The sequence below is a fragment of the Branchiostoma lanceolatum genome, chromosome 3, assembly GCF_035083965.1.
Source record: "Branchiostoma lanceolatum isolate klBraLanc5 chromosome 3, klBraLanc5.hap2, whole genome shotgun sequence".
Classification (NCBI taxonomy): Eukaryota; Metazoa; Chordata; class Leptocardii; order Amphioxiformes; family Branchiostomatidae; genus Branchiostoma; species Branchiostoma lanceolatum.
The window spans coordinates 5,028,267-5,048,771 of record NC_089724.1 but is presented as its reverse complement, the minus strand read 5'-3'; the positions used below and the strand labels follow the sequence as shown (position 1 = coordinate 5,048,771).

The window sequence follows — 20,505 nt, the reverse complement described above, 5'->3', positions numbered from 1 at the left end:
TATAACAACAAAACTATAACTACAGTCCGATAACTATCTAGTCTCTCGACTGCTGGGGCAAAGTAGACATGAAGATAGATCTAGAGATTTGTCTTCAGGCTCGTCTGTCTCTCGATCTAACTACTATGCATAGTCGGACGACTTACTACTACAAAATACGGCGGCAGAACAACCCCTGACAATGTTGGCTAGCTAATGTGTTTGCACTTAAACTGAGATTCAATATCAGCTTGCAAAGAAATTATTCTACCAGTTTTGATATAGCACAACTAAACTATACAACATGATTGCAACATCAATGCATCATAAAGCACGACGAAGCACACAGGTGTAACAATTCAAATGATAACAAGAGTTCCACGACCTCATATCTCCATGAACAATTCTATTCATGCAAATAACTTACACATTTGCATAAGATATGCTTGGTCATAAGCACCTTTATCTAACTTACATATGTTGCAATATTGACAGGTCTATAATTTTTCAATTAGATGAATTATGGTGTTTTGCATTAATTATGCAAATAAGGAATTTATTTGCATAATTGGTATCTGTTGATGCTCCACTTTCCATAAACTACATATGTTACATGTATTTGAGTCTGATAATGGAAAAAACTGCAAGTATAGATTTTCCTCATCAGCTATGCAAATTAAGTCACAATTAGCATAATTTGCACTTCATTGTGTATATCTCTGTCTAAGCTACCTGCATACTAAGTATCATATTGACAATCCTATAATTTTCCAATTAGATGAGATATGGTGTTTTGCATTAATTATGCAAATTAGGAATTTATTTGCATAATCGGTATCTGTTGATGCTCCACTTTCCATAAACTACATACGTTACATGTATTTGAGTCTGATAATGGAAAACACTGCAAATATAGGTTTTCCTCATCAGCTATGCAAATTAAGTCCCAACTAGCATAATTTGCACTTCATTGTGTATATCTCTATCTAAGCTACCTACATACTAAATATAATGGAAATCGGTTGTTCCTTTGTTCAGTTATTCTCCCTAGAACATTTTCACAAAAACGCCCCTGCAGTTCCAGAGGAAGCTGCTAGGGGGCCCAAACCTACACCACTTCTTTGTTACATCACAAGCTATCTGCCACCCAAATATCAACACCACAGCACGTCCAGGTCAAAAGATACAAAAAATGAAGTTCTGCTGCAGTACCAAGGTCACATACCAGGGGGCCCAAAATCGACCTTGAACTTCGGCTTCACAACACCTGCCCACATACCAAATATCATCGTAATCCATCAAGAGGTTCCTGAGTTATGCTGACTACAGTAGTGCGGAAACACAAACAGACAAACACACACACAGACACACCCAAAACAATATCTCCATTTTTCATGGAGATAATTATGTACAGGAAAACTAAAAGTACAGTCCAATGATAACTACTATCAAATGCTTCAATTCAAAACTGGTCACTAGACCTTTAGCCGATATGGTACACAATGGGCACCGCTAGAATAATGGTGGCGAGGTACACTATCAGGCACAGCCTGTCCAGCACGTGGGACAGCATCATCCAGTCGCTCTCCGTCTGCACGATGCTGTCCGCCTCGTCCTGCTTCTTCAGCCAGCTGTTCAGGCTGTCCAGGCTGGTCCGGATGTCGGCCATGATGTCCTTCAGACCCCACATCACGACGTTAATACGTTTTGTCTTGGTGTATATGTCCAAGAAACACTTTTTCAAAATACGGCGGGAGAACAAGTCTCCAATAGCTGACACTGTCGGCTTGCTAAAGTTCCAATCTGTTTGCACGATTCATTATCAGCTTCTAAAGAAGATATTCTACCAGTTGTCGATATAGCACAATAAAACTATACAACATGATTGCAACATGAATACAGCATAAAGCACGACGAACCACACAGGTATAACAATTCAAATGATAATTATGTACAGGAAAACTAAAAGTACAGTCCAATGATAACTACTATGCTTCAATTAAAAACTGGTCACTAGACCTCTAGCCGATATGGTACACAATGGGCACCGCCAGGATAAGTGTGGCGAGGTACAAGACCAGGCACAGCCTGTCCAGCACGTGGGACAGCATCATCCAGTCGCTCTCCGTCTCAAGTTGCCGACAATGTTGGCTCTTACATGTATAACGATTAAAATCATAGTACAAAACGTTATTTCTTTAAACCTACAATTACAGTCCGATAACTACTTCGCATCGAAACGTAGACCGTTAACCGATATGATACACAATGGGCACCGCCAGGATAAGGGTGGCGAGGTACACGATCAGGCACAGCCTGTCCAGCACGTGGGACAGCATCATCCAGTCGCTCTCCGTCTGCACGATGCTGTCCGCCTCGTCCTGCTTCTTCAGCCAGCTGTTCAGGCTGTCCAGGCTGTTCCGGATGTCGGCCATGCTGTCCTTCAGACCCCACATCACGGCGATGATACTTTTTGTCTTGATGTATATGTCCAAGAAAACACTTTTTGCAAAATACGGCGGGAGAACAATTCTCCAGTCGCTGACACTGTTGGCTTTCTAATGTTTTAATCTGTTTGCACGATTCACTATCAGCTTCTAAAGAAGTTATTCTACCAGTTGTCGATATAGCACAATAAAAATATACAACATGATTGCAATATGAATACAGCATAAAGCACGACGAAGCACATAGGTATAACAATTCAAATGATAATTATGTACAGGAAAACTAAAAGTACTGTCCAATAATAACTACTATGCTTCAAACCTGGTCACTAGACCTTTAGCCGATATGGTACACAATGGGCACCGCCAGGATAAGGGTGGCGAGGTACACGATCAGGCACAGCCTGTCCAGCACGTGGGACAGCATCATCCAGTCGCTCTCCGTCTGCACGATGCTGTCCGCCTCGTCCTGCTTCTTCAGCCAGCTGTTCAGCCTGTCCTTCAGACCCCACATCACGACGTTAATACTTTTTGTCTTGATGTATATGTCCAAGAAAACACGTTTACAAAATACGGCGGGAGAACAATTCTCCAGTCGCTGACACAGTTGGCTTGCAAATGTTTCAAGTTGCTTGCACTTTACTACCATTTACTATCAGCTTCCAATGAAGTTATTCTACCAGTTGTCGATATAGCACAATGAAATTATACAACATGATTGCAACATGAAAACAGCACATTAAGAAATAACGATTCACGTAATAGAAAACGTTATTTCTTAAAACTTATAACTATGCCCAGTAAACTAAACCTACAGCCCAATAACTACATTGTACTATACATCAAAATCCAACAGGCGTCTTAACCGATATGGTACACAATGGGCACCGCCAGGATAAGGGTGGCGAGGTACACGATCAGGCACAGCCTGTCCAGCACGTGGGACAGCATCATCCAGTCGCTCTCCGTCTGCACGATGCTGTCCGCCTCGTCCTGCTTCTTCAGCCAGCTGTTCAGGCTGTCCAGGCTGTTCCTGATGTCGGCCATGCTGTCCTTCAGACCCCACATCACGGTGTTGATGCTGGCCAGGACGCGCAGGTGGTTTCTGCGCCTGCGCGGCATTGGCTCGTTGTCGTCGTCCGCGATGTCCAGGGGCGGAGGGAAGGCCTGGTGGAGCGGGTTGAACCTCATGATCATGACGTCTTCGGTGAACGCTGGCGTCTCTTTCTTCACCCTGCGTCAGAAAAGTGCAAATGATATGAAAAAAAAATTCTTCACTTAGAATGTACAAGATATATGGCTCAAGCTTATCTTTATCATCTGACACACTCTTCACATAGTAGGGATACATCTAAAGTCTGACCTCCAAAATGCAATTGCAATTGACTCAAACTCTAAGAAACGAAACCATGATATCTGCCGTAGATGGTGTCTCTTTCTTCAATCTGTATGTGGAAAAGTGCAAATGGTATTCCAGGTCAAGGTTCTTTTTTGGTACGATACTTGGAATGTACAGACCCTAGCTCAATCTCAGTATCAGTATCATCTGACATATACTCTGGAGAGTTGAAGCAAATATAAAGAGAAAACATAGATTAAAGAATCAAGAGAAACCTTACTCTCGCTTCTTGGTCATGTCTCCCAGCAACATCGCCATGGCCATGTACTTGAGGAAGAAGACCACTGCCCAGTCCGGCATGTCCCCCTCCTTCCCGGACAGCGCGATGACCACGGTGGTCAGCCACATGAACAGGCCCGCCAACGTGATGGCGACGATGGTCAACACTCCTGCACGGACAGAGAAGGAAACTGTAAGCCTCTACCAGGTCCCTGGGATGGCTGTGAAAATAGTAATCTCCAAGCAGATCGTACGGTTGCAAAGACCATATCCAACTGGCAAATGGAGTTTTTATTGCCCCGGTTGCAATAAGAACTTCTTTGGAGAGTTGGATACGGTATTTGCAACCGTAAGATCTGCTTGGAGATTAGGAAAATAGTAAAAATTGGCTAAATAGAGTGAATAGTATGCTAAAACTCTCCCTATAGCCGGCGTAGTTAGTCTGGTAGCAGCCTGTGTTTACACAAGCTCTCGGCCGGAGGTTACTGACCCCCACCCCAAGGGCCACTAGGAGCGCGATTCGTCAGGCTAGTCTGGTAGAGACTAGGAAATTGTGACGACCATATCATTATTCAGCTTAATATTATGCGTTTTACCCCCGTCAAGGTGATACGGCAGACATCATGTTGTTGCTCATTGCTATTGTTCTGTGGTATTCATTTTCGTTGTTGTTGATTGTTTGATTGCACGATATCATTAAACTATCATGTTTTTTTCACTGGGTTCGTTCTTTTGTGGTGACGAGAAAGTGACTGGAAATTCGAGTCATTTGTAGCCAAGATGTTCTCGAAATAAGTCAGGGGCAAATAAACGTAAAAATATGCACATGCACATGGATAGATGAATACATCCATAGAAACATACAGCCTGTGAGTGAATGGTTGAGTATAACTGAGTGAGCGCGAGAGTGTGTGAGTGAGTGAGTGTGAGAGAAAGGAAAGGTTCCAATCATTTCTTTAGGAAACAGTTTAATCCACAACCAAAATCAAATTTCCCGCTCACCAAAGAGCGGAAAGTGCCCAGTCTTGGGCAGGTAGTCGCTGATGACGACGAGAGAGACGAACATGGAGAGCAGGATGCTCATGCCCCAGGACAGGCGGTCGCCCTTGTCGATGGGGATGAAGAACGTGATGCACATGAGGAGCACCAGCACGATGGACGGAGACACCGTGGTGCACATGTGGAACGTCGGGTCACGCACAAGCAACATGGACAAACACGCCTGGAAACACGGGAAGGTCAGGTGTATCATAACAGCAATCTTTATCATGGAAGCTCATCTGTACATATGTGTTGGTAGTAATCATGATACAATGCTAAACTTTCTTCCAACATTAAGGTATGCACGGATCAAATTTTCAACGACCACTGTTGCCTTCTTTAAGATCAATGGTTGTTGAAAATTTGATCCGTGAATACCTTAGACTCATAAGTCCTATGCCATGATTTGCTAGAATAGTCCTCAAATACGGTACGGGACCTCCACTTTATATTACGTCCCATCAAACAGGACGTCCCTAGCCGAAGGTAGGTACAAAATGTATTTACTTTTACTTGTGTTGAATGAGGGAATTCGTGTTAAGTGCCTTTCCCAAAGACTCATCACCGGGACCTCCCGGGGATCTAGATCCAAAGCAGGTCCTCTAGATTGTAAGTAAACTACCCTAACTACAAGGCTAGTGTAGGATGGGACATAAAGTGGAGCTCCCGTTTTTGATGCCACAATTGCTTCGACGTACTTTGCGTCTGTCTGCCACCGTCATGTTGACCGTGGCCGTCCACTCGCCGCTCTTGAGCGTCTTGGGGTCGTGGCAGCCGTACACGTCGGCAGTGGTCGTGTTCCCCGAGCAGATGAGCTCCTCGTCGTTCTCCACGTCCGTGTGGAGGCACACCGGACACGTGATGGTGTCGAACGGGAACAGGAAGTGGTCCAGGTCACAGGTCGTCACGATGATGTCCTCTGAAAAAAATCACAATCAAGATCAATTAGGTTTTGTTTGGCTATTAGTTTTTGTTATTTCCCTGTTTATGTTATTTTGTTTATGTAATTCTATACAGGGCATGCTTGTAAACCGGTGTGTTAAGCACTGAGTAATGCTCAATCAACACCAGTGATGCCATTTCTATAAAGTAACTGTAGTGTCATGCAATGATAACCTTCGGTGACGATATTGTAATCCCATCTTACCGATTATCCATGTGACCTGACCGGTGTTAAACATGGTCAGGTGCGACTTCGGAAACCCGCTGAAGTCCTTATCCGCACTGAAACAAGCATAAATCAACATGTTAGCATTTAATTTCTTGACCGTCGGGTTTGAGGTTTTGGAATGCTTAGGGGAAAATGAATGGCAACAATCCTCTGATTATTCAGCCTTATGATATCAATGATGCATTGACAAGGACGTATTCTTTGCTATATCATATGCTATATCATATAATACCTGGCTGGGTCACTTTGCGTGGTATAGTTTAAATACGGTGGGTGCTCAAAGGCTTGTAGACTAATATTTTCTTTTGATTCTTGATATCATCCCATTAGCTAATGTCACATTCTTCGCACGGATTCATCTCTCGATTGCATATAGAAAAATGATATGCAAAAGTACGCCATCGACTATTCAGATTTGGAGCACTTTTGATGGGACCATCTGACCTAAGTAGGTAATCTGGCTTATTGGTAGTTTTCGTACAGTATCAAGTAATGAGACGTTCCTAAGCATTATTTGTATTGATGCTCAACACTGATTTGCTTCAAGCTAACAAGCTGCGCTATTTTACAAATATTTAAAGTTACCTCCGGAGGAGTTTGAGGGTCGGTTTCCACACAGTGTCGTGGTCAACCCGAACTTTAGAGACACCGTAATGGAACACGTCCCAACTCAGCCGCTGGTCATACCACGTCTGTTAAAACAAGCAAACAGGCAAAGTAAGTGGTCATCTTTACTAGCTTTATCATAAACCTAAGGAGATTTGATTTATGTAAACACCTGTCCATCTCTCAGCACAGGTAGGAGAAAACTGCAGCTGGACATTCACATATTCTCAGTTAAACTCACGTTTAACGAAATCATACAATGTGCAATCTTTGCAAAGACGTTTTGTATAAAGGAAAGAAAGAGAAAACACCACAAAGAAACAAACAAAAAGTGTGCCTTACCAAGCCCACCCGGAAGGCCGTGGTGACGGTCTCTGTTGACTCGTCCTGAATGGGGGAAAATAATCATATTGACTATGTAGAAAGACAACAAACCACAAGACATAAGCAAAATTATTTACATACCCGGTGAAAACATTTGGCGTTTACAAACAATACTGAAAATGGTATTCGTTCTATTCTATTCTATTCTATTCTGTTCTATTCTGTTCTATTCTGTTCTATTCTATTCTATTGTAATGTATTCTATTCCATTCTATTCTATTCTGTTCTATTCTATTCTATTCTATTTGGGTTGAGCTCACCAGGTTGATGATGCTGACAATGCTGCCCGCGATGGTGATGTTGACGACTCCGACCGTCGGCGAGAGAGTCGGAGAGTACTCGCCTTCGATGAACTTGTCGTTCAACAGCCGTTCCCTCGACTCCACTGGAGGACAAAACGTGATTAAAAAAATAATCAAACAACATAAATAACAAATACAGACAAGATGGCGACAAACTCAAGTTAATACAACTTATATCAACGCCGCCATCGGACGAGAAAGGAATATAATTAAACAATCATATACATATAATATACACAAAAGTGGGCAAAGAAATGAAAGAATCAAATCATAGATAATAGGTTTTGTTTTCCAGAAAGCGCATATCCTCCCCCCTAACTAGATATAACTGATAGGTCACAAGTAGGATGAAATCAAACGTGATTGCCATAGGTAGATATAACCAACGCTGTCGAGGTACCATTAGAATATCGGTTTAAGCTACATTTTTGTCCCAGCAGGAGTTTTCTGTATTCTGGGCTTCCAAAAAATGTACATAGCACCGCGACTTGCAAAATATCTGAATGCCGTGTTCATTGTGATGCCATTGAAGTAATTTAATTTGATTGCAGGAATTAAGAAGTGGAGGTATTCCGGAAATAGTTACTCAGGCAACTGGCGTATCTTACTACATGGATGTCTAACCTTCATCAATGTAATTGGAGATATTATTTGTAAGACTCAATGTTCAATAACACAAGAAGGGTGTATATTTTGTGCTAACGTCCATTGAATAATACTTTTCATTGTGACTGAATGTAATAAAGAAGTGCTGTATTTTTGTCGCCCGTCACTGCCTACAGCGATGGACGACAGAGAATACTGGAGACAACTAGTCGTGGGAAGATTCCGAGCGAGCTTGACGAAGTGTGTGTGAGTGAGTGTATTTTGGTGTTCACAAGCACAAGCACTTAACGACAGATAGTGAGTGAGTACCTTTGCATATCGGTGCCTCCGAGTCCCACTTGTGGTTGCCCAGACACCTTGCCGCCGCCGAGCCCAGCAGTGTGTAGCCCTGCACGCAGCTGTACGTCACCGTGTCGCCCGTGGAGTAGAACTGCCGCACGGGCTTCATGAGAACACCTCGCTCCGACCCGCGGTCACGGCATAGGAGGGACTCTGTACGCAGGATACAATGTAACATAATATTGATTTTTATTAACCAAGTATCCTATTGATTGTGTGTGTAGCGTAATGGTCAAAGGTTAAAAATAGCCATCCGCTAGTTGGGCAACCCTGGCTGAATAAGTGATTGAATGGGTCCGTGAGTGAGTGAGTAAGCGAGTGAGCGAGCGAGGGAGGGAGAGAAAGATAGGGATAGAGGGCGATAGAGAGAGAAAGAGATCCTCTATAAAAACATACCATCACAACTTCACAAGGCTTGACGCTGCAGAACTTCCAGCCACCGGCCTGATCCACGTAGCACCAGGGCTTGTCTGTGCCGAATAATGTCTCCATGCTTAAGGAATGGCTCAACGTAGGGTCTATCGTTTAAGTGTGAACGGGCCCTAAAAGAAAACATACCGTCACAAGGCGTGACACTGCAGAACTCCCAACCGCCTGCCTGATCCACGTAGCATTATGGCTTGTCGTTCCCGTCTAATGTCTCTATGCTAAAAGGAATGGCTCAACGTACTTATATCGTTCAAATATGAACGGCCCTAAAAGAAAACATACCATCACAAGGCTTGACGCTGCAGAACTCCCAGCCCCCTGCCTGGTCCACGTAGCACCAGGGCTTGTCGGTGCCGTCGGGGTTGCGGCAGTAGTTCTCCCGCAGGTGCGCCCACGGGTACTGCTGCAGCTCCAGCGGCTTCTCCTCCCACCGGTAGCACGGCTGGCCGGTCGCCGCCTGGCTCTGCACGCCGCGGTAGTTCTCGCCGTTACCATGGTAACAAACTAGGAGATAGGAGTTGTTATTCATTTATCTATTTATAAATCTTAAGGGTAGTCCCTTCAGTTAATTGATTTATTGCACATCTTATATGTCTCTGTGCTGCTAAAGGGATGGTCCAACGGACTTATATCGTTTTTAAAGGTCTAAACTCATAATTCACCATGTTTTTATTATAGAACAAACAAAATGTTCAAGGCACCCAAACCTTCAGGGGTGCCGCTCCAGCAGTTCGTGTTGGCGAAGGTGCTGCAGTCCGGTACCTGGTCCCAGCCGGTCTCCGTCCCGCAGGCGTGCTTCAGCTCCTCGCACCAGGACCGGCACGGGGGGTCCCGCGTCACGGAGGAACACGGAGGAACCACCAGGTAACACACGAAATCTCGGATCTGGGGATGAGAATATAAAGCGTCAGACGACCACGTATAAGATTTTCTATCGATGAAATTCGTTGCACGATCTATAACGCTCTCTGCGACCTGAGTACTAAACGAACTTCATAGTAAAAAAAAACACAATTCTTTAAAATCATTGTGTGTTTTGTTGTCTTTTCAGCCATACTTTTAAATGTTGCATGATATTGCAATTACGAAATCAAAGATTAGACAATTAGATTAGTCATGTGGAATTGGGGCTGCGTTTTTCAATCTATGAATTTCGTTGAAGGCTCTGTTACAATTCAAGTCGCAGACAGCGCGTGGCGAGAGCACCGTCCTGGTGGAATGGACCTTAAGAATAAAACTATATAAAGCCTTAGAAGGCCAGGTAGCACACAAAGTCTCGGATCTATTGAATAAGAAAATAAAGCGTCAGAGGAACGTTTTCCGTCAGCTTAAGCGAGTGTTTACAAGGTGTTACGGTGCCATGATGATAAAAACAAATTCCTGCTATGCATTTCATCATTGACTCTCATAATTGTCACAAAAGCTGTAGAGAGGCTCTTGTTCCATATGCGCTGTGTAATCTTTCTTGTTTGTCACTGACTAACAGAACATACCTGTTGGTGACAGGTTTTGCTGGACAGCTGCTTTATTCCGAGAAACCCGTCCCAGTTGGTCACGTCTGGGACTGACAGGTGACGAAGGAAGTTCGGGAAGGCCGTGTACATCTGGGTGGGACACATGTCGCGTAGAGCCCCGTCAGGGATGGAAAGGCATTCTGCATTAAAAACAACAACAAATAAACAAACGAATAAACAAACAGATATTTTTCATCAAGTTTAAATCCACATTTACACATTTGAGTAGGAAAACGAATACTAAATAAAAATCAAAGACCACTCTAGATTAGAGACATTCCTATTTGACGTTTGACGGTAACCGGGACCGTCATCACAATGGACACGTTCTCCTTAGAGCCTTTGACCTTACTCTTTACAGGCAAAACCACTCAGGTACCCGATACTGGTCTATGTGGACAGGTGGTCACTATAGACAGACAGGATTATTTATGCTTGTGTCAATGGGAGATATCATCTATGGAACCACACAAAAGTGGTCACATTGACCAGGTGGTCCTTTAGCACTTGTACTATGGCCACTTGTACAGGTTTGACTGTGCGTGACTGTATATGAAAAGTCTCAAACAGTAGACGGTACAAGGGAAACTGCTAGCAATACGATAAATCTGTTATTTCAACTTCAACTTATTTGACCCCCAGATAACCCCGCGAGGGGCAAAGTAGAGGGGGGGAGGTCCCAGGCTAAGGCGGGCAGGCCTCCAGCCTGGCGCGGAATGACTCAACAATGGGAGCCGTAACAACCGCGCAAGGCAGAGCGTTCCACTCGGGGATGGTGCGGGGGAAGAATGAATGTTTGTAAGAGTCTGTCCGGGCGTTAAGTGGTTGGAATTTGAGCGTGTGGCTCCCCCGGGTGCGCCCCTGAGCTGGTTTCAGTAGACTATCTGTGTTAATATTGATGTAGTTATTGACTAGCTTATAGAAAAAGGTGCGGCGGGCGTTCCTCCTCCTTTCAGAGAGAAGGGTCCACTGCAGGTCATTGAGCACCACACGGAGTTACGACTCACCGCAGACATCCTGGTCGCTCCCGTCCCAGCACTGCGCGGCGCCCTGACACATCAGGCTCAGCGGGACGCACTTCTTCCCGTCACGGCACCAGTACTCAGCTTCCGTGCATTGTGCTGATAACAACATATAAGTTAATATCAATATATCAATATATGTATATGTATATGTATAGGCTCTGAATAATCAAACGTTTTTCTTCTTAAGGGAAACCCAAGAAATATTATGTTCCAAAAAATCGGATTGTGAAAGTCAATTTATTTAGTCATTTCTATACATGATTAGTTCAAGCAACACCATCACAATGTTTAGCGACATCCATGATGCAAAAAAAAGTATCTTTTTAAGCTTTGTGTGTGTTTTTTTTTTAAGTCATACTTGTACGTTTTGCATGATGTCAAAGGAAACACAAATCCTGTTTAGGGCGCAGCGAGGCCGCCAACGTGCCGCAGGTTTAGTGAGACAGGGGCTTTATGTGCGCATAACGGATGTAAAATGGTGATTATAGTCATGGTATGATTTCATAATTATTTTTTCATTGTATCATCATTGAATCATTGAGGAGTCTAGTACGTAAATTACTGACAAACCTTACCTCTAGGAGCATCTGTATATTCTGCAGATATTACGGCCGTTTTATCTGTCAGTGACGTCACTTGTGACGTAGATGCGAGGTGGATTCCGTGCACCACCACGGTAAGCGCGGAGCTGTTGGAGTATATCGGTCCGGTGGGGCCGCTACCACAGAATGTGCCTGGAGCAAAAAGCGTGCAACAGCGTGATGAAGAGAATGATTTGTTGTTTTACGTCGTTTTTGGACAGACAAGGACGACGTGGCACTGCACTCAGATTTTTCATAACTTATTTCAACAGTGCCACGTACAGAGAACAATGAACCCATTTCTACACCTGGGTGGAGTGAGGAAAGTCGTGTAAAGTGCCTTTTCCAAGGGCACAACATCGGTGGAGTCATGGGATTCGAACCCGGATTTATGTAACCCGACGGATTAATGTTAAGGGGGTTACTCTTTTTTTAGATGTATCCAGTTGCTTGAGGGACTGTTCTCTTGCGTATCTTACTACCTGGATGTCTAACCTTCATCGATGAATGAGATGATCTTAATAGGAATAATTTTGTGGCCCAAAAGGAGTATACAAAATTCGCAAGGTAACCAAAGTAAAATTCGGTAACTAACCGATTTACTCACACCAACCAGACATTGTTCATATCAATAAAAAGGATAATGAGAAACAAGAATGGGTCATATCTTCTCATGGTTTTGACAGACAGTTTGGATGGTAATTTTATAAACCAAAGTAGTAGAACATCACCTTTGACAAAGTATTGTCCGTCCGGCCAGCTCCCTTCGATGACTTGTACCCGATCCGCCGTACAGAAACCCTCGTCCTCGGCTGGTAAAGCAAAGTTGGAGAACTCCAGTTTAACGCTCCGGAGAGTGCCAATCTGTAGGAAGATGAGAACAAGACACTTTCAACGAAAGACAAACAAAATTAATGACAGTCAATACAGTTTTTTTTGACATCATATCAATTCATCAGAAGACATGGGGGTCATCGTTCCGATGGGCTGTCAGGGTCTTTTTTGTTGTTTTCATTATTCAGTTAGGTTATTTAGCTTGTTAGTGTGTTAACTCCATTTGTTAGATGGATTCAATTCACTCAATTCACTGACTGATTTTCCACTCATCGATCAGTTACTGCAAATCTTAGCCTTGTATTACAGAGAATCTTTAGAATTTGGAAACAAAGACCAAAATTTTCAAACTACAGTGCCAGACTGCCAGTCCGAAGTTATCGTCATTCTACTAACTGGACCTACCGTTAACTTCCACTCGCAGTGGTAGTCACGGGCGTTGCTGTAAGAGAAGTCCCCGTTCCCCTCCAAACTGCAAGGCACTGCCTCAAACGCGTCCGAAGGTGTTCCAAGGTCTGCAAGCAGAAATAGATCATACGAAATCTCATGAAGGCCAAAACTAACATTGTCAGATTCCATAGTTTCTTAAGCCCCTGTCACACCTGTACGTGCATACAAGTCCGCATGAGTTTCGTATCAGCATGTTTTTGGTTGAGGTTAAGTTTGCAGCCGAATAAATGATTTCTAGCCTCGATCACTAGGCTGCACAACGGTGGGTCAAAGTAGTAAACAACTTTTTCCCCTCAAACTCTACTTAAAGCAAGAAAATGCTAATCCGCAACTCACGCGCACTTGAATATACGCACAAGTGTGACAGGGCCCTTACGTGGCTTGAGAGCATATTCATACCGCGAAGGTAGCTGTACGTGTTTAATGTAGGATCCGTATAATTTAACACATATGATCATACAACTATGGTTTGCGTATCACAAAGTCTAGCACTAATAGAAACGAATCCTTTCATCTACAGACCTGTGGTGTGGTTGGCCGAAACGCTCTTACTTAAAAGGACCCCATTCCTGGTAAGCAATAGCAAGGTTTAAACCTCTTTGGCAATATTAGTAATAGAAACGTTTAAACAGCTACTTACTGTTGCAGAGGGGGATACTACAGTAATGTGCTTGTAGGAAGCCCATGGAGTTCCGCACGAAGCACATAGGTTTATCCTGGTAGGCGTACACCTCCGCCCGGGGGCTGGTCAACACACGGCAGAAGTTCCCCTCGAGGCTGTACTCCTGAGTTGGATCGGCGTCCCGGAAACCGCCTAGAGTCTCCTTCAGTGCCGAAACCTGTAAAAAAAAACAAGAAAGGATCTTATTTCATCTATACATTTAGAATTCCTTTACTTGGATGATATTGGATCCGGAGATTCAAAACTTTCCTGGATTTCGAAAATGACAGAAAGCTCAACCCATCCCAAATACACTCCTACAAGATTCAATTATAAAGGAAGGTGCATACAGATTTTGAGGTATGTTCCTTCTTCAATGTAACTTCTCCTTGTCTCGGGTAGTTGCTGTGTGGGCTCGTTACGAATAAGCAGTACCTATCCTTAGATTAAGGTGTAAAAGTAAAGAAAGAGGTAAACGTTAAAGATTATTACCTCGTTGACAACCGCAGCCCACTCCTCGCAGGCCTGCCCCAATTCTGTAGTGTCCCACGAACCTCGGTAGCTGTACCCGCGCCCGTAGTAGCAGTCTGTGTGTGGGGACAAAAAGACAGTTAAACAGGTTTTATATTGACTAAATTGAACATTGTCTCCAAGAGTAACAGAGCAGAAACGTGCAGTCAAATCTGTACTTGTTAGTGTCGACCACCTCTGCACAACAACCACCTGGCCATTGATATACATATAAACCTGACCACCTCTTTATAGATACACGTAGATAGATAACTTTACTGCGCAACAAGTTACAAAGTATGGCTGGTACATAACTACAGTTCTATACATATAAGAACCACCTGACGATTGTGGCTATTTTTTGTGATGTCTAAGCCCTCTTTTCTCATTAGAGTCCTATCTAAAGACTAACTTTCTACTGTGACTATTTTCTTCAAGTCCCTCCGGTCTTCGCTATGTACAAGTTTGACTATGTGCAGATTTGACTGTATTGGCAATCATGAAAACGCATGTGCTTGAGGAGGGGAAGTATGTTAAGGGAAAACATACCCCAGCTTCACGACAACAACGTAAGAAACGTTCACGAACTTACCCGTCAGCGGGACTTCACAGATGAACTTCATGTATGTGTTACACGAGGACGACTCCCAGGCCGTGCCCGGACTGCTGTCGTCCGCCAGGTTGAAAAAGGCGCAGCTTCTGTCGGACGATCGTCCCGGCTCGAGAATCTTCCAGCTGTGAAAAGCGCCGAACGCACTCCCGTCAGCCCACGTCCAGGAGTCCGCTCCCGGGGCATCCGGATCCTCTGGACCCGCCAGACCGAACCGAACAGGGTCATTTGCATGTTCTGGATCATTCACGATGAGGTTAAAGAGGAACTGGTTGACCTCCCGGTTTCGAGGCACGGCCAGGCTTCCGCCCTCGGATTCGCACAGCGTCAGAGATTCGTCGTAGGTCCGCTTTTCTCCAAAGATCTTGTACCGCTTGCCGTTGAACTGCTGGTAGCCATTCTGTTGTTCTAACGAAAGTAAAATAGGCTATGAAACCATTACCTAACTTTCAATCAATCAATAACCTTTATTTACACGTATGAAGGTTATTGATTCATACAATGATATGAATAGCTGTAACAATTGGCAGAGTTTAAAACTATATATATATCTAGCCTTGGATATACTACGAAAAATTTGCGATGAGCACTTTCCGAATCCACCGTGTTAAATGGAACGCTGTCGAAGATTCTGACTATTTCTCTACTATACATGATATACATAAATTCTGTGTGTGTGTGTGCGCGCGCGCGCGCGCGCGCGTGTGTGTATGTGTGTGTGTGTGTGTGTGTGTGTGTATTTTTTTTCATTTGTACAGATGCAGCACTCTCTCTGTGATGGTTACGATGATGATGTTGATGATGATGATGATAATGATGATGATGAGTCTCTATCTGATTGCTTTAGAATGTTCTATTTAAGTCTTAGTTTACCTGCAATTCTCTCCGGTTCGAAACACTCCGTGACCGGGAGACCGTCGCAGAAGCTGCTCTTGAACATGACCTTCTCCTCCTCAGACAGGGTGTCACAGTGGACGTTCGTCTCGACAACATCTTTGCACCACGCCCAGCACACCGGTTCGGCTACGGAAAGCCCATCTCTAAGGCAGGAAATAAGACAAGTTATCCATGCTGTCAATGGACATAATGGTGATTAAACCAAAGGTGCTAATCGCCAGGTTGATTTTCACAGGTATCGGTATGCAAAATATGCAAAAGAGTTCTTGTCACATGACTATTCCAACATTACATGTTTTACAATATTTGTATTTGGCAGTGCACGTTCGGGATCACGATCGTGCACCAAAAGCAATTACTCAAGCAACTTGATATGATATGTTCCAAAGTCATATCCAGCAGCTTGAGTAACTTCTTTTGGAGTATCTCATAACCTGGACGCCTAACCTTCATCGATCGACGTAAGAAACAGTCGTGATTCTAGAAATTGATAATCATGATACAGACGCAGAAGATGTCGCTACGTTGTTAGTCTATGAGAAGGCCTACCCTCTGAGGCATTGGAGAAGACAATGGTGGAAAGACGTTTCTGGGCTGACAGAGTGGTTCGAGTGGCGGAGGAAGACTGACACTCGACATAAGTCAAGTCAAGTCTATGATAAGGTTCTACTGATTTATCAATCAATTGATATCAATTGCTCATCGTACCGATCTACGCAGTTCGGCGCCAGCATCGCACAAGCGAACGCCAGGCTCTCCGCGTGGCAGGCGGTGGAGGGGTCGCTGCGGAGTGCGCTGAGCGCGTCGTACTCCCCGGACTCTAGGATCTCGTGGGCTGTGTAGTGCCCGACGTGGTTGGGAAGGAAAATGGAGGCAGAGAATCCACGAGCTTCGTTGCAGAACTGCAGCTCAGGTGGTACCTCTTGACATTCTACGTACAAAAATAAACAAACATATGTAGCAGGGACAGACGGACATTTCATGATGACATTATCATTCAAATTTCTCTCAGTGCCTATGCCATTGCTTTCTTTGAGTTGTTAACACGATTATTCTGTATGGCTGTGTAAGGACAAAAATGTCTCTTTAACCAGGAAAAAATGCAGGTGCTTGCAACTCACTATTGTCAAGACTTAAAGAAAATGTTGTCTCAATTTCGTTCTCAGCAACAAGCACAGGCGAAACATTGGTGTTGATGTATTACCGATTCTACATTGCTACAAACCAGGGTCTTCCTTAACTTCCTCGAATACAAAACGTTTTAAGAAATAGCTTGCCAATGTGTAGTTTGCAAAAGGGCAAGGGCTGACATCAATTATGACATAATTTCATGAAAAGAAAACTTCTCACCGTAAGGACACTGCCCCGTCGTCAACATGACGTCATCAATAGCAATGTCTCCAAATTGATTAGTCCCCCTTGTCGCTTCAAACGAGAGCTGAAAAAGTGAGATAATTTTTGACTGATTATGGGCGATGCGTAACCATTGTCAATAGATGGCAATGTCGTGTTATATTGAAGGGTCCAAACAGTGACGTCAAAATACCCAGGTGTACAGCATTTTAAGAAAATGCACACTTCTCCATTTGGTATAACAGAAACAGCGCCAGAGTTGTCACTACCACCTGTATATAAAAGACTTGATCACTTACTTACTTTAACTTATGTGGGGTGCCACTCTTCATCTATCACTTTCCAGAAACTTCTATCCTGCATAGTATTCCCCATACCAAAATACTAAAAGACGTAATTAGTGACACCACTATAATGGAAAGTATTTGTTATCTTTCTAAGCTTTATATTCCGTTACCTTGAAAGATGGACTGAACGTGAGAAACGTTACTGCGGCCAGCTGCCACGCGTTACCCTGGTCTCCCTGCCTTTCCCAGAGAACAAGCTGAGCATCTTCGTCGAGAAGCGCCGTGAGCTTCCCCACACCTGACCCGTACATGTGGTAGAACCACGTCAGGCACTGCTGGCCGGGATCAGCGGTGATGGCTGTAGAGTTCAGGTGGGCCTTCCAGCCGGCCCTGGCTCCCGACGCTTCGATGTACAAGTAGGAGCCTTGCGAGATAGAACAAAGTATGATCAATATAACTTTTACATGCATCAAGACTTGTGAAGATGGTTTTCTGATGAGTTATGTATTTGTGTACGCCTGTTTGTGTGTGTGGGTGTTTGTGTGTGTATATGTGTGAGTGTTAATGTGTGTGTGTGTGTGTGTGTGGTTGCGTGTATATGTGTGAGTGTTTATGTGTGTGTGTGTGTGTGTGTGTGTGTGTGTGTGTGTGTGTGTGTGTGTGTGTGCGTGTTTGTGTGTGTTTTATATATAACCCCATGCATGTAAAATAATAGGTGCTACCGTCCTCTTACTTCATAAGAGCACTTAGGTATTAGGGTCATTTCCGCAGTTTTTAATGTTTGGTGATTTGTTTTGACGATATGTAGAATTTTATGTGCGGTGCAGTTATTTTTCATGTACGGTTTGCTCATTTTGACCTTACAGGTGGGGTGTTTAGTCCCTCTACTGTTTTTTATTATTAATATTTTTTAAGTTACTGAACCCGAAAAGGTAAAGGACACTGGTAAAGGACACTTCTTGCTGCTAATTTTAGCATCACCACTGGAGAAGGAAAATCAAATCTGGCAATGACGAATGTAACTACGATAACGAATACGATTACAGCATTTCGTTTGGAAAGTCCGAATTTCAAGTACAAAATGTAAAAGTTTATTATATGTTGTAAAATTAAAGGGTATAAAACGTAGGCAGGTCCAGTCAAGTGTAAAGCGTTTTGTATCAACAATGTATGTTTGGGTCAAAATGAAAATATTTCTGTCAGTTTCTTGGGACAGAAAAGATGGTTTTCCTGGGTAGGTTTTTCTCCCTTTAGAACACTTTTAATGCCCCTACCAGATCCCGTCGTCCTGTCCCCCGGTGGTCCCGTGGACTGCGAACTGGTCGTGCCCGAGATGTGTGTCCAGTCGAAGTCATCGGCGTCGCTCTGGAAGAAGCTGCACAGATTCACGTCGAAGTCACAGCTTGCCTCCGCGTCGTCTAATAAAAGGGTCGACACCAATTTGATCAATTCTTTTTTTTACCAGAAGGACAGATATCGCCTAAAAGGTGTTTTTTAGTGTTCCCGGGGCTTTATCTACTCAACAAAGTTACAACAAAAGTACCAAAAAAGTTAAGAAAATTACAAAATGATACAAAAGTAAAACAACATTTACTGTAGATAAAATCATACTGCCAAATAAATGAAACAATGATGTAACCTTAACATAATATAATGTAGGACGTATAGAAATAACTCAGGATCGAATCAATGTAGGGCAAGTCTAAAAGTATGTCCTTCACTCCTGTTCAACAATTCCATGTAGGTTAAAAGCGTATCTATTCACTAAATTATCCTTACAGCCCAGCAGTAAGAAAAAAAATGGATCAAGACAAAGGTGCTTAGAAAAAAAGAGTTTAAAAATGCTTTTTTAGGCCCAATTCACTGCTGAGCACAAATTCAAAACCATAATTCGTTTTTTACGAGCTCATTAACTGATAGAAGAAGAAGAAGTATTTTCATAATCAATTCTACCAACACAGATAAACTTTCCAGTTACCTGTGATGATCTTGTACACATGGTTTGCCTTCGGACCACCCCTGCCGTCGAAGCCGCACTCCGTGGACGCCCCGTACATCTGGTAGGTGACGTGTGAGAACAGAGACGTGCGGCACTCCCCGCCGTTCTGCACGGCAAACACCGTGGAGTTCTGCTCCAGGGCCACTTCGTAGCACTGGTCGATGGCATCTGCCCGGTTTGCCGGGTCGCCTGTCAGCGTGGCGTCCACGCCTTCCCGGGTCGGTATGGCGGCGATGTTGCCGCTGTCAGCCCAACATCCGAGGGTACGGTACGGTTTCGGGGCTAGACAATGAATGAATCTTTACTATTTTGCTACTTATTGGTAAAGTCAATGTTTTTGCCTGTCATCTTGATTACTTACCTTTTATTTGCTAACTGTATGAAGTTTAAAGCGAGCGGAAATGAGATAACAAACTGAAATATGACAAAAAAGTAGACTTTATGTAAATGAATTTATCACAGGTAAGAAACAGCTGCAACGATAAGTACTACTCTTCGACAATACTCATTTTTTTCAGAGGAACTTAGTCATATTGTCACGCACTACAATGTGCATTAAAATACACGTTACCACTCTGTTTAGTAGAAGCATTGCATATATCCAGAGTAGGACAGTTCGATCTGCTGAATGTTCCCTTAACGAGCGGTAAAGTTTGCGTTTAAAGAGGAGGCGAATAGATATATCAAACGTTCCTGTCGACTTACAGGTCGGCCGTTCGCACATGTAGAATCTCTTCCCTCCACACGGCTTCCCAAACCAGCCCCTGTTGTTTAGTGCCACGCAGCCTGCAGAAATTCCGTCTACCCAGTTCCTAGTTCAATACAAAGTGGAGGTTTATAGCATACTATATAGCATAATCAG

General features: G+C 43.6%; 1 protein-coding gene across 1 annotated transcript; it reads right to left on the bottom strand.

Moving 5' to 3' along the window:
* Positions 1 to 3,173: 3,173 nt before the first annotated feature.
* Positions 3,174 to 16,987, bottom strand: LOC136429231 (uncharacterized). Its single transcript, XM_066419103.1, has 21 exons — positions 16,713 to 16,987; positions 15,981 to 16,147; positions 15,090 to 15,515; positions 14,480 to 14,574; positions 13,967 to 14,165; positions 13,282 to 13,391; positions 12,774 to 12,906; positions 12,037 to 12,195; positions 11,444 to 11,557; positions 10,416 to 10,576; positions 9,630 to 9,807; positions 9,205 to 9,426; positions 8,464 to 8,646; positions 7,507 to 7,631; positions 7,205 to 7,249; positions 6,842 to 6,948; positions 6,233 to 6,309; positions 5,784 to 6,004; positions 5,047 to 5,266; positions 4,046 to 4,214; positions 3,174 to 3,660 (listed from the first exon to the last, which is right to left on the bottom strand). Exons 1-21 carry the CDS (start codon positions 16,985 to 16,987, stop codon positions 3,288 to 3,290), a joined length of 3,759 nt encoding a protein of 1,252 aa, XP_066275200.1. The 3' UTR covers positions 3,174 to 3,287.
* Between the last annotated feature and the right edge of the window lie 3,518 nt (positions 16,988 to 20,505).